Raw genomic sequence first — 11,995 nt, 5'->3', positions numbered from 1 at the left:
TATCTCCATCCTCGCCAATCATACTCGCGTATCATTGCATTCACGATGAGCGCATTCAAGTTACTCGGTCTTGCTGCCCTTGCTGCTGCGGCCCCAGTAGAAGAGCGCGCAAAGAAGCCCAAGAGCTTTCTGAAAGAGCTTGGAGACTCGACTTGGGTTATTGGTAACGAGATCTGGAACGTTACACAGAATCGCCAGTATGCCAATAAGTTGTGGTACAACGGGAAGGATCGCGTCGGAAATGCCGTTGGGCATTATGTTAGCTACAGTATGTGCAAGCAGCGCGCTAGACGAAACACAAAAATATCACGTAACTGACTAGTGGATAGACGGTGCCGCATCTGATCTGAACTGGACATCCGCCGCGATTGTCGATTCAGATACCGACTACATCAATGTCAAGTTCACGGCGAAGGAAGGCGACTTTCATTGGGTAATCTACGATGATCTCCCAGGTGCATACCAGTACTTTGTGAATCATGCCCTACCTACATTGGGCGAGTTCCGTACTTTGTGGCGCCTCGACAATACCTCATTCCCTCGCGGTCATAACAACGTCAAAGATGGCGTGCTGCCCGCATTGGAAGAGTACCTTCAAGGTACAAACGTGCAGGATGAAACCTGGCAAAAAGCTGACGGATCCTTCCTGACGAAGTACGACTGGAGTGGCTTCGTCCGGGATCAGACATACTACGGTGTTTATGGCGACGAGGTGGGAAGCTGGTACTTCAACCCTGGAAAGGACTACTACAACGGCGATCATCTCAAGCAGGAGCTCATGGTAAGTTCGATATAGTTGTCCTGCTGGCAGATGACTTTGTTCTGACTTCTTAAAGATCCATCGTGAATCCCGGACCGGAGACGCAGTTCAGCTGAACATGATTCATGGCACACATTACCAGGCCATTGCGCGTGATTCCTTCGCTGATGGTAAGATTTGGGGTCCATGGCTCTGGTACCTGAACGATGGAAGCAAAGACGACGCTGCAGCCCGCTGGGAGAAAGAAGAAGCAGCTTGGCCTTATAAATGGTTCGAGAACAAGCCCTACCAATCCCGCGGCAAGATGCAGGGCAAGCTTCTCCTGAGCGACGGACGTCCAGCTGCCGGCGCTGCTGTCTTCCTCGGAGACAACCGCAACACCACAGTGTCAACGCTCGACCAAGGACAGAACTACTACTATACCACCTACGCAGATGAGGACGGCAAATTCGATATTCACGACATACGCACCGGCACATATGCGCTCTACGCTTGGGGCAACGGCGGCGCAATCGGCGATGTCACAACAAATTTTACCCAGAACGATGTTGAGATCCGCGAGGGCAAGAACACGAACCTCAAAGAAATGACCTGGAAGGTTACCGACAGCCAGAAGCGCATCTTCCAGATTGGCGACTTCGATCGCACTACTGATGGTTTCAAACTTGCTGACCCGGCCCACCCATACGAACACGGCCGCATCTCCAAGTGCCCTGCAAATCTTACTTACACCGTCGGTACTAGCTCTCCCGCTGACTGGTGTTTCGGTCAATCTGCCCTCGGCACCTGGTCCGTTCTCTTCCCGTCCAAGAGCACCGCCGCCGCTAAACTGACGGTATCCCTCGCTGGCTTCTCCCAGGGCTCAAGCTGCGACATCCTGCTCAACGATGTCAAAGTGGGAAATATCACGAGTGCCAGTCTACTGAACAGCCAAGATACGTATCGTGGTGCTACACGAGCAGGTGAATGGAGGTTGCTAGAGCTTCCGATCGCAGAAGGCGCTTTGAAGAGTAATGGAAGTAACCGCATAGATATCAAGGTTACTAGGACTACCCAATGGAGAGGGTGGCTTTGGGATAGCTTGGTCTTGGATCAGGTGTAAATAGCACAGGTTATCATGTTTATAATGCAACACATATGTACAGACTATGTGTGTCTCGGGAGCATAATCTCAGTGATGATGCCTTTATCAGATTTCCCTGCTTTGCGTAGTTGCCGAGGTAGATGGCTTGATTAGACTAGCGTCCTTCTGGATGTAAACGTCACATCACTCAACTAACCCAGGAGGTGTGACAGCACCGTCCTGCTACTCCGGTCTAGCAGGCGACACATCAGGAAGTTACTCAGAATATCTTAACCGGGTAAGCCATAAGTTATTGTGCTAATACATACATCTAGTCCTAACTATTAAGCTACTTTCTTCTTCCTCAAAACCCGCCTTGAAGGCACACGACTCAATGAAAAAGATACTGGAAGTTGAATCCCAGTAGAGACCTGCCAATGGACGGCTTACGTCGTGTGGCTTTACGCATGGTCTTTGAAGTGCGAGAGTTATCGCTGCTGATGCTAGCGCACACTTACATGAGTTGAGATGTTGAAGTCTCGCCAAGCCCCCAGTGCCACAGGAAACTCCTGGGTATGATTCTTGTCACTACGCGAGTCTTACGTCGCGCAGATGGACCTCAGGAGGATGGCGGATGTGATGCTGTGACTACGTAGGCCCGCCCGACTGTAGCCAAACACACAAAAGGATACCTACGGAGACATAGGATCTTCCATTGAGGGCAACGAACAGCCACACGAGGGTTGGCAGTCTTGGATAGGAACGTGTTAAAGTACCCCTCCAAGTGCCGCGGTTCGAGAAACACAAGAGCATCTTAGGTTTGTGACAATCTCAGACGATCGTTCCGTCTCTCTGTCGTCGGTAGGTGGGCCTCGTGCTTGTATGCCATATATCGTGGGTCATCTGACCTGTCAGAAGTCTTCCGAAGAAAACTTCTTGTCGTAGACATCTTCCGCGCGCATCGCCCGAGAGAGGGATACCGGCGGCGGGTCGAATCGGAAGTGGATTTGAACCACTATCGCTGTGGCCTGTATCAGGACCACCAAGAAGGCAATTGGGACTGCCGATCTCTTTCCGACATTCAACCTGACATACACGCAGAGACTGCTTCCTACCTGAACCAGACGACGGACCCTAAAGCATGAAGCCGATCTGCCGGGGCACCTCGCCATCCCCGGAGAGAGAAGCGAAAGATGCCAGAGATAGAGATAGTGATCTTGCGACCCTACTCTAGCTCCGACCTATGTGGTGTTAGGGAAGCTATCACTTTCCCAAACTCAGCATAGACCCTGCCAAACCTGAATCCAAAAAGACTAGAGGCCAGCCGACTGGTAGATAAAACTACCAGCCGCTGTGGGGGTCCAGCAAACCTGCTGGGTTCACTCAGTCGCGTTCGCCAATCGAATAGTGTTCTCGTTTCTGTGGTGTCTGCGCGCTCGCGAGTACGCCAGAACCCGGCGATCTGCACATATGAAAGGTGAGATATGTAGAGGCCGCCTGTGAATGATACAATCGCTTACTTTAGTCACGGATATCGAGTTGTCAGGGAATACAGTTGATCAAGCGGCGGCGGCTGGCGCGGGCTAACATACACCCAGGTTGCGTATCGTACTACATCTAGTTGATGTGGGTACGACTGAAGAAAAAGAAGAGCAGACAAGATGAGGAAACTGAAAAGAAAGAGCGAGTGGCGCGAGACAGAAGCTTGGGCCGGCTGGAGCTTTGACTGTAGTCGCAACCGATAGTGAATGATGAACCTGCGGGGCCGAACGTGTCAAAATTTCTCCACATGATCCAGGCTATAGTTTCGCCTCTACCATTACACGGCAGAGAATTGAGCATGGAGTATTTTGCCTGTCAGTTGAACATGTGCTAGGCCTGTGACGCTCCTCAACATGGAACTAGATATCCAGCTAGAAGCAGCCTGTCGCAGACCCCAGTTTGATTCTAGTTCAAGTAGCATATATATGAGAAATCAATACTGGAGTCTACTAGCTAATGAAGCGCTTCTGAAGGACTGTCATGAGGCCGTTGGCGGCCATATACAATGCAACCCACTTGCTTTCACTACTATCTATGCGACTCTTTACACAATAGGCTCCCGTTGCGTAACCGCATTGGGCCCTATTCTCATTCCCCGCCAATTGATTAGCGCAGTCCTACTACAATATCACCTTCGCAATTGCTGTGGAGCACGCAAACGAACGATCCATTGCTCAACCCATCTAGACTTGAGATAGGGCTACGTCAATCTGTAGGTTTCTTGGGTCCACAAATTCCAACTCCGATACTTACATGCAGACAAAAGGAAAAGCGATACCTCCAGACAAGATGGGACCAGCTGCCGACGGAGCCTCGGGCGATGAGTCCCTCCACGCCGACATCGAGGAGGAGACGACGGCCGAGCCCGAGCAACTCCATGATCTACCCAAGGAATCATCCAGGGAATACGCTCCCGGACAAGGTCACCGCACTTCCAAGGTCACTAGATCAAGACTCGCTGTGGAGTTTTCTTAACGTACAGAGCGTCCCCGTTGCAAACGCTGAAAGTAAACAGTAGCAGTTAGATTAGTCAGCTTTCGGTAGATAATCCAAGATGATCTCTCCCACGACTCACCTTCTCAACCAGCTACCCCCATTAATTGACAGTGAAAAGCTCGTGGCCATACAAACACGAATCATGACACAAGAGAAGAAAAATTGGTACGGGTAACTCAATATCATTCCTACAATCCCTTACTCCCAGTGCGATGCGAATATCTTTCCAGTTCCTACCATGCCATGCCATACCTAACCTATGCACCCACCCTAGCCGCTATTGAACAAACAAAGCTTCAAGCAAAACAAAAAAAAGGGCTAAATTATGGATACATGGAAGAGAGATCAAAATGAGTGTGTTTGGATACACAAAAGCGATCCACCTCCAAGCGTAAAATCAGAAAAGCACGGAAACTGTGAGGGGACGGAGGCCAAGTCCACCAAAAGTTGAAAAATGCTGAAAATGTAATGATACAAACACCATCGCTGAAGCGCAAAGTCGAGGGGGGTTGAAAACACTCGCTATGAGAGAATGCGCACAGCCAATTCAATGAGGCGGTGTGGTGGTTTGCAGATCAAAAAAGAAATTCGTGAACGGCTGTGGAGCCGAAGAAAAAGGGCAACGCGTTTGCTGATGTCGCAATTGCCGGGCCGGACAGATCTATTGGGTCGTGAACTCGTGTTTAGTGGGTATCAGTTTCTTTTGGGCGATGGATGCTGGGGTCGCACGGTTGTGCAGACCCCTCTCGTTCGGTGACCATTGTGTTACAAAAATGAACAATATGCTATCGGAGACTCCAGAACGGCAGGGCTCTGCGGTCATAACGTCCCCATGGTTTTGTTGATACAGGTAATACATTCCTCCTCTTTTCATTGTTCTCTGAAATTTCGAGCTTCTTCTTGCGCTCGATGTCCGGATCGTAGTAATGGGATGCCGTGACAGGGACTTTGAACTCCTGCGTGCTGAGAGGCAGCGTGTACTTAAAGTTGCCTCTCACAATCAACTCGAAAGGATATTGCAGAACCTCCTCCCATCGCTCGCTGCCTCCGGCTTCCGTTTTGTTTCCGGGATGCGAAAGTCGGAGCTCGCCAATAGATTCGGCGCGTTTCCGCTGGAAAAAGGAACCTTCAAAGTTTAGCGGTGAGTCGAAGTGGGCAATGCGGCCTAGCAGCATGGTACGAGGTTCGCCTTCGATAGGATCGGTCCCTTCGTCTACACCGGTAATCGAGATCTCCGCAGTTGCTTCTTCTTTGATCGGTGTCCAATGTTCTACGTCGTCATGTGGACCGTTTCCGTGCTCGCGCCACCAAGTATCCGACCCGACGTGCTTGCTCTTAGCAAACAGGGAAATGTCCATGTCAGATACAGTAACGCCAATGATGTTAGGGTTGACCGCGTTGACTATGAGATCCAACATAACTTCCTCTTGACTCGCTACAACATTCTGAATATCTCGCACCACGAGACTAGTGAGAGGCTTCGTGGTAGCAAAGACGAGTCCAATGGCGCAGAATACAACGACGAGCAGCAGAATCGTAAGGACGAGGCAGCCAGCGAACCGGCGACACCATCCGCCGTCGCGGTGATGCCTGCGCTCTAGTTGGCGTATAGTGATGGTATTTCGCTGGCGGGATGTTCGGGCTGAACGTGGACTTCGCCCGGACTGGATCAGCGGCGTGCGCTCATCATCGGCAATGTTCTCGGCGTCAATATCGTACGCTGCAGAATATTCCCCACTTTTCTTGCTGCCGTTGCTATGACCGTTCCCAACATTGAAAGTATGGAAGCGAGGGCTGTTGGGTTGCGACGCATGTCTCGAAGATGGGCCACGTGCGCGCGAAGATTGTGGTACGGATGTGTCGCTGTCCATGGCAAGGTGGCTTAGGGCGCCACGACCCTGGCCATGCCTTCCAATGTGGTGATGGTGGCTACCTCCACCCGCTCGTCCAGAGCCTATCCGCATGGTGCCCTCGCCTCGGTCGTCGCCATCAATGCTCGGATTGTTGTACGGGTTCGTAAACTTTATGCTGCTCTTCTTGCTTGGGTGCTTGTGCGTATCGCGGATCTGGAGTCGTGGGTCCGTGAGACTGGCTAGTGACGTCATGCTTGGCGTTCGCGAGTGATGTTGGCGGCTTCGGTGCGGCTGCTCGGGAGGATTCGATTCGTAAATGAAGGTGGCATCGGAGTCAGAGGAGTCGGCCTCGTCGACGGCGCTGGCCACCTTTTGTTCGAATACATCTGCTTTGGATGAAGCTGTGCGAAAACTTGTGTTAGTGCTGGAATAAAAATATTTGAGATGGGGAGGGCGGAGAGGAGCCATGCGTGGCTCTGGACTCGGGGGTGACATGGTCAACAATGACCGCCGGTCGTCATACGAACGGTATGAGACGGGGCTACCGAACCACGGATTTATGCTGGAGCGAGAGCCGGATTCCGGCCGGCTCGGGGAATAGTAGTGGTAAGAAATCTGTTGCAACCTACCAGTGCCTGCATTGATGGATGCGGCCTTCCGTTTGGGTGCTCTCCTTTCCTTCTTAGGTCGAATTGTTTCGTTGCTGGCCTTTAGCCTTACGCCGCCATCTACGCGACCAGATGCGGACCTGTCCTGGTTCACAATGGATGGTTGTGCGACTGAGGGCACGGTCTCGGTTTCGACCGTCATATTGCGGAGGGGCGGGTCTCGCGATCGTGTCGACATTGAGGAGAGGGAGGGCTTCGAGGAGACGGTGTGTGGCCGATGAGTATAGGTGGAACGATGCTCCTGCATCTTGCCTTTCTTGGCGCTTTTGGTCGCGCTGTCGCTACCACTCTCCGTGTGCTTGGTGCTGTCGTGCTTGGTGCTGTCGTGCTTGGTGCTGTCGTGCTTGGTGCTGAGGTCTTCGGTGACTTTGGACGAATTGACGTCATTTCGGTCCTGATCGAATTTGTGGGCAGTCGCTGAGGGAACAAAGCTAATAGCGAGGTTAACAAAGTTTGCGGATGGCAACGGAAATTGGCTCCGTGGTTAGTCTAACGTGCGTCGCGATGACAAACAGTGGGGCCGTTGCGGGGAAAGCGTACCTTTGCGGCTCTAGACCGTCAAATCCGGGTGTGGCAGGCAAGCTAGATTCTTGCACCGTTGCGAGCTTAGGAGCCACGCCGCCGGAACTCCGAGAGGGTGCTTTGGTTGGGTGCTGTGGCTGAGGCTCGTCGGGGTCGCTCGCGGGCGCCTCTTCTCTCACTGGGAAGCGGGAGACCGAGGCTGGCGATGAGCTCTGGACGACGATCGAGGGCGTAGACTGGGCTTCTGGCTTCTTGATTTGGGCACGGAGCGAGTTTGTGCGCGAACGTGAGCGGCCGTCATCGCCCGGCGGTGGTGATTTGAGGCGCGGCGAGAGGGGCCAATGGGGTGTCGTCTCGCCCGAATTGGACTTTGACGATGGCTTGGAAGGGCGCGGGGCTCGTACAGTGTCGGTCGATGATGTAGGAGTGAGTTCAGGTATGCTGGTCGACGACAGAGCACGCTGCACCGTCGGCGAGGCATGGCCCGGGGCCGTCGTCGAGTTGGACAAGCTGCTGGAACCTCGACTGGGGCTGGCATCGGCGCTGCTCTTGCGTGAACGGAAGCCAGGTCTCACACTGGCGCCTGACGGGGTGGAATTGCGCTGGTGCGGGCGAGCTGGAGAGGCCTCTCGCGACGACAGCGGCGATGGCGAGCTGGCCACGTTGAAAGGACGCTGCCCGGCCAGCGGATGTTGGCGCATGGGCGGTGCAGACGTGTCTCTGGCCATGTTTGTCGTGGGGTCGTCGCGGGTGGGCGTTGACGTCGTGGGCTCTGCACTCTCCTCAACACCGGTCATGGACTGGAAGCCGTCGAGGTCATCGGCAGTGGGTGCGGTCGAAGTCATCATGGACGTGCTTTTGCTTCAATGGGCCAGAGCACTCGTGGCATCCTGTGCGGGCTCCGGCGCGTCTTCGCTGGTTGGGGCCTGGATAGCAGCGAGGCCCGGGTGCGAATGGGCGGTCAAAGTAGATGAGGCTGCTGTACTGAGTACGCGGCACACAGCCGTTGGACAGGGCCGCAGCGCGGGGACTGAGCTGTCGCTGTCGGTACAAGGGTTGTGGCGCGCAGACGTCGTGGGCATTTGAAGCGCTGCAGTTGATCATGTACGAGGTTTAACGTCGTGAAAGGACGGCAGGTCCAGCATACCATTGTTGCCCTGGACCCGTCGACGGGAGCGCTGACGCACCCGAGGCGCGCATTTCAGGCACGAACCGAAGCCTGCCAGCGCATCGCACAAAGACCTGCACGCCCGCAACAAGACGAACAACACACTCCTCGCCTTGTCAGCTGAGGCTTGACCGTCTTATGGAAGAGGCTTCATAGATACCCACGCCCTGTACAACGCATTCTATGTGATAACGATAGGCAGGAGCGCTAGGTTTCTTCTAGGGGTTCGCGAACCATACACAGGGGCGGCATGTCGGCACTCGTGCAGAAGCAATTCTTCATGCACAACTGGCAAGTGAACAGAACACCCCACGGACTGCATCATTCATCCCACCTGCTGCTCACGAGTCGATTCCTGTCTGCCGCTCGAGGGTCGGCACGGTCTCACATCAGACGGGTACGGGTTAATATGTCATCTGACGCATAGCCCGCTGTAGCATGTCACTGTGTACCGCAGACCTTTAGCCGGCCGAAACACCATTGAGACGCTGCAACATAGGAGCGCGTTGCCACAACTGTAATAGCAAAGAGGCGCAGTGCTTCTAAGCCCAACGTTATGGATGCCTTCAATCACGATCATGATGACGATCTAATTCCGACTGCGCTCGGGTCCTCGAAATGGACCGGCATCAATTGTGTGTAGCCGACTGCATCGGCAGCAGCATGTACCCTTCAGCATCTTCAAACAATCTCAGTTAAAGTCTCAAAATCTGAAGACAAAGAAAGGATGCACCACAGCAGCTTCATCTCATCGTCACATTCACGTATAAGCAACACGTCGCATCTTCCTCATCTACCCAAGATCCGAGTTTCCCGCGGGCATCGCGAACCCCGAAGGACCGCTGATAAGATCATCTTTGCATCTAATCAGATCGAATTTTCCACGCTAGTCTCTTTCACGAAAGCCTTCACTCCACCCTACTCGTTCTGGTTGCTACTCTAAGTATCGAGTGCCTCGTACCAAGCAATGCCAAGTCCTCGAGACAGTTGTTACAGCCGTTTTACCGGTACAAAAACCGAAGGTGCTTCCAGTAATATGGTTTTAGAGGGGCGGTGGTGGATCGATGGTGGTCTGAAGGAGTGCGGTTCTAGGTCGTATACGAGTGTTGGACGGGTGGATTAGGGCTATAGAAGCTTGAGAGGGGTATAAGAGTATACTGCGAAGATATGCAATGCTTGAACGTGGCAGCTCTCGTCGCTAATCTGTTTCGCCCTGTTCTATGATCGATTTGCCGTCACTTCGCTCTCTTCCATCATGCATTTCCCCAGTCGCGCCAAGGACAAGGCCACCGACCCTGTCGAGCCTATCGAGGCTTCTCGCCAAACTAGCGACGCAGAAAAAGGCGTTCATACGGACAACCCCCATGAAAGGGCCACCGACGAAGAAAGCCTTTCCAGCAACGCACAAGCCGGTGTCAAAGCCGTCGAAGCAGCAGCATCAGTATGGACAAAATACCATCTCATCGGCGCCTATGTCATGTTAGTTAGAGCCCTTGCCTCTACAGCCCCTTGTACTTCCATCCCCATGCAGCACCCCCATTAACACCCACTCAGCATCTGGTGGATCTACTTCGTCACCGCCCTCCAAGAAGTCGTCGTCCGCGCCATGAACCCCTACGTTACCAGTGCCTTCCGTTTACACTCCCTCACAGCCGCCACAGGAATCATGTCCTCCATCATCGGTGGGCTGTCTAAGATTCCTTTGGCTAAGCTACTGGACATGTGGGGTCGACCTCAGGGGCTCTTGCTTTCACTGTGTGTCTGGATGGTAGGATACATCATGATGGCTTCATGTCAGAATGTGGAGACATATGCTGCGGCTCAAGTCTTCTCGTCTACGGGGTATGTACTCCATGTTCATCATCGACCAAGGCACGAAGAAATGAACACTAACACGATGATATTTAGATCACAAGCGGTATCCTATATCTTGACCGTCTTCATCGCCGATACATCAACCCTCAAGAACCGCGCCCTTATGCTCTCCTTCGCAACCTCCCCCTACGTAATCACAACCTGGATCGGTGGCCCAGTCGCCCAATCCGTTCTCGCTGGCCCTGGCTGGCGCTGGGCTTTTGGTATCTTCACCATAATCATCCCTGTCGTCGTCGTTCCCCTCGCCGCTTTGGTCCTCTTCAACGATCGCAAAGCGCGTAAACAAGGTTTACTCGAGCCACGCCGTATCGACTGGAGCGCCGCAGCCATCAAGAAGTTCTGTGTCGATATCGATGCCGTCGGTATACTGATCTTAGTAGCGGGCATGGCACTGTTCCTGTTACCATTCAGTTTGTACAGCTACCAAGCAGAGAAGTGGAAGAGTCCTATGATTATCGGTATGATTGTCGCTGGATTCGTGCTACTAATCGCCTTCCCTATCTGGGAAAGGTTCTTCGCACCCGTCACCTTCATCCCGTATAAGTTACTCCTAGACCGAACCGTCTTCCTCGCTGGCATCATGTTCGTCTTTGTCTACTTCAACAGCGCGGTTTGGGGATCATACTTTGGATCCATGCTGCAGGTGGTTTGGAATCTCAACGTAACCACTGCCAGCTACGTCCAGAGCATTTACCGCGTTGTATCCTGCTTTTGGTGCTTGGCGGCTGTTGGACCGGCGATTAGGATCACGGGACGGTTCAAGTGGGTTGCCGTGTTCTTTGCGCTGCCGATTGACATACTGGCGCTGGGACTAATGATTCATTTCCGTCAGCCGGGGACGTCGGTGGGTTTCATCGTTATGACGCAGATTTTCACAGCTGTCGCTGGAGGTAGCATCGTTATCGCCGGTGAGCTGGCTATGATGGCGCCTTCAGATCATCAGCACATGGCTGTCATCATCGCCGTTCTCAACCTTTTCTGCTCTATTGGGAGCGCGGTTGGAAGCACAGTCTCAGCGGCCATCTGGACTGGAACCTTCTACAACAACCTCGTCAAGAACGTTCCGTCTGGTGTCAATGTTGCGGAAATCTACGCTTCATTGCCGAAGCAGCTGTCGTACAAGTGGGGCTCGCCCGAGAGGACTGGCATCGCACAGTCTTATGCGGATTCGCAGCGACTCATGCTTATCACAAGTATTTGCATGTTATCGTGCGCTCTCGTTGCGGCTGCGTTCTGGCGCGACATTAATGTCAAGAACATCAAACAGGTCAAAGGACGCGTCGTCTAAGTGGCATCCAGGTACTAGTAAGGAGGCTGTCGGGATCTGTGTACATTATCGCAACGACAATGGGGGAAGAAATGTACCTGCATAGATAATTCCCCGTGTGAACGTTTCAAAACGTTCATGTAAAATCAAGCAGATCGTCTATATCCAACAATCACCATCATCACGCATAAACCCCATCCCCGTCGTGGATCCTCTTATCGATAGCCAACAGCATAATCCCAGTCCCTGTAAGCCTGTGTAGGCTGTGCATAAACGTCGTA

The 11,995-nt window shown here is 53.0% G+C and overlaps 4 protein-coding genes across 4 annotated transcripts; 3 read left to right on the top strand and 1 right to left on the bottom strand.

The window, feature by feature from the left end:
• Positions 1-45: 45 nt before the first annotated feature.
• ALTATR162_LOCUS11318 (uncharacterized protein) lies at positions 46-1,862 on the top strand (the record flags this gene model as incomplete). Its single annotated transcript, XM_043318960.1, has 3 exons — positions 46-268; positions 330-781; positions 837-1,862. The coding sequence occupies 3 exons, from the start codon at positions 46-48 to the stop codon at positions 1,860-1,862; spliced, it is 1,701 nt and encodes a 566-aa protein (XP_043174895.1).
• A 2,256-nt stretch (positions 1,863-4,118) lies between these two features.
• ALTATR162_LOCUS11317 (uncharacterized protein) lies at positions 4,119-4,340 on the top strand (the record flags this gene model as incomplete). Its single annotated transcript, XM_043318959.1, has 1 exon — positions 4,119-4,340. The coding sequence occupies one exon, from the start codon at positions 4,119-4,121 to the stop codon at positions 4,338-4,340; it is 222 nt and encodes a 73-aa protein (XP_043174894.1).
• An 806-nt stretch (positions 4,341-5,146) lies between these two features.
• On the bottom strand, positions 5,147-8,249 carry ALTATR162_LOCUS11316 (uncharacterized protein; the record flags this gene model as incomplete). Its single annotated transcript, XM_043318958.1, has 2 exons — positions 5,147-7,358; positions 7,423-8,249. The coding sequence occupies 2 exons, from the start codon at positions 8,247-8,249 to the stop codon at positions 5,147-5,149; spliced, it is 3,039 nt and encodes a 1,012-aa protein (XP_043174893.1).
• A 1,578-nt stretch (positions 8,250-9,827) lies between these two features.
• On the top strand, positions 9,828-11,735 carry ALTATR162_LOCUS11315 (uncharacterized protein; the record flags this gene model as incomplete). The annotated part of the gene is made up of 3 exons (XM_043318957.1): positions 9,828-10,051; positions 10,127-10,414; positions 10,481-11,735. 3 exons carry the CDS (start codon positions 9,828-9,830, stop codon positions 11,733-11,735), a joined length of 1,767 nt encoding a protein of 588 aa, XP_043174892.1.
• Between the last annotated feature and the right edge of the window lie 260 nt (positions 11,736-11,995).

Source organism: Alternaria atra (genome assembly GCF_907166805.1).
Source record: "Alternaria atra isolate CS162 genome assembly, contig: 35, whole genome shotgun sequence".
NCBI lineage: Eukaryota > Fungi > Ascomycota > Dothideomycetes > Pleosporales > Pleosporaceae > Alternaria > Alternaria atra.
The sequence above is the reverse complement of the archived record's forward strand: the minus strand, read 5'-3'. Positions and strand labels throughout refer to the sequence as shown.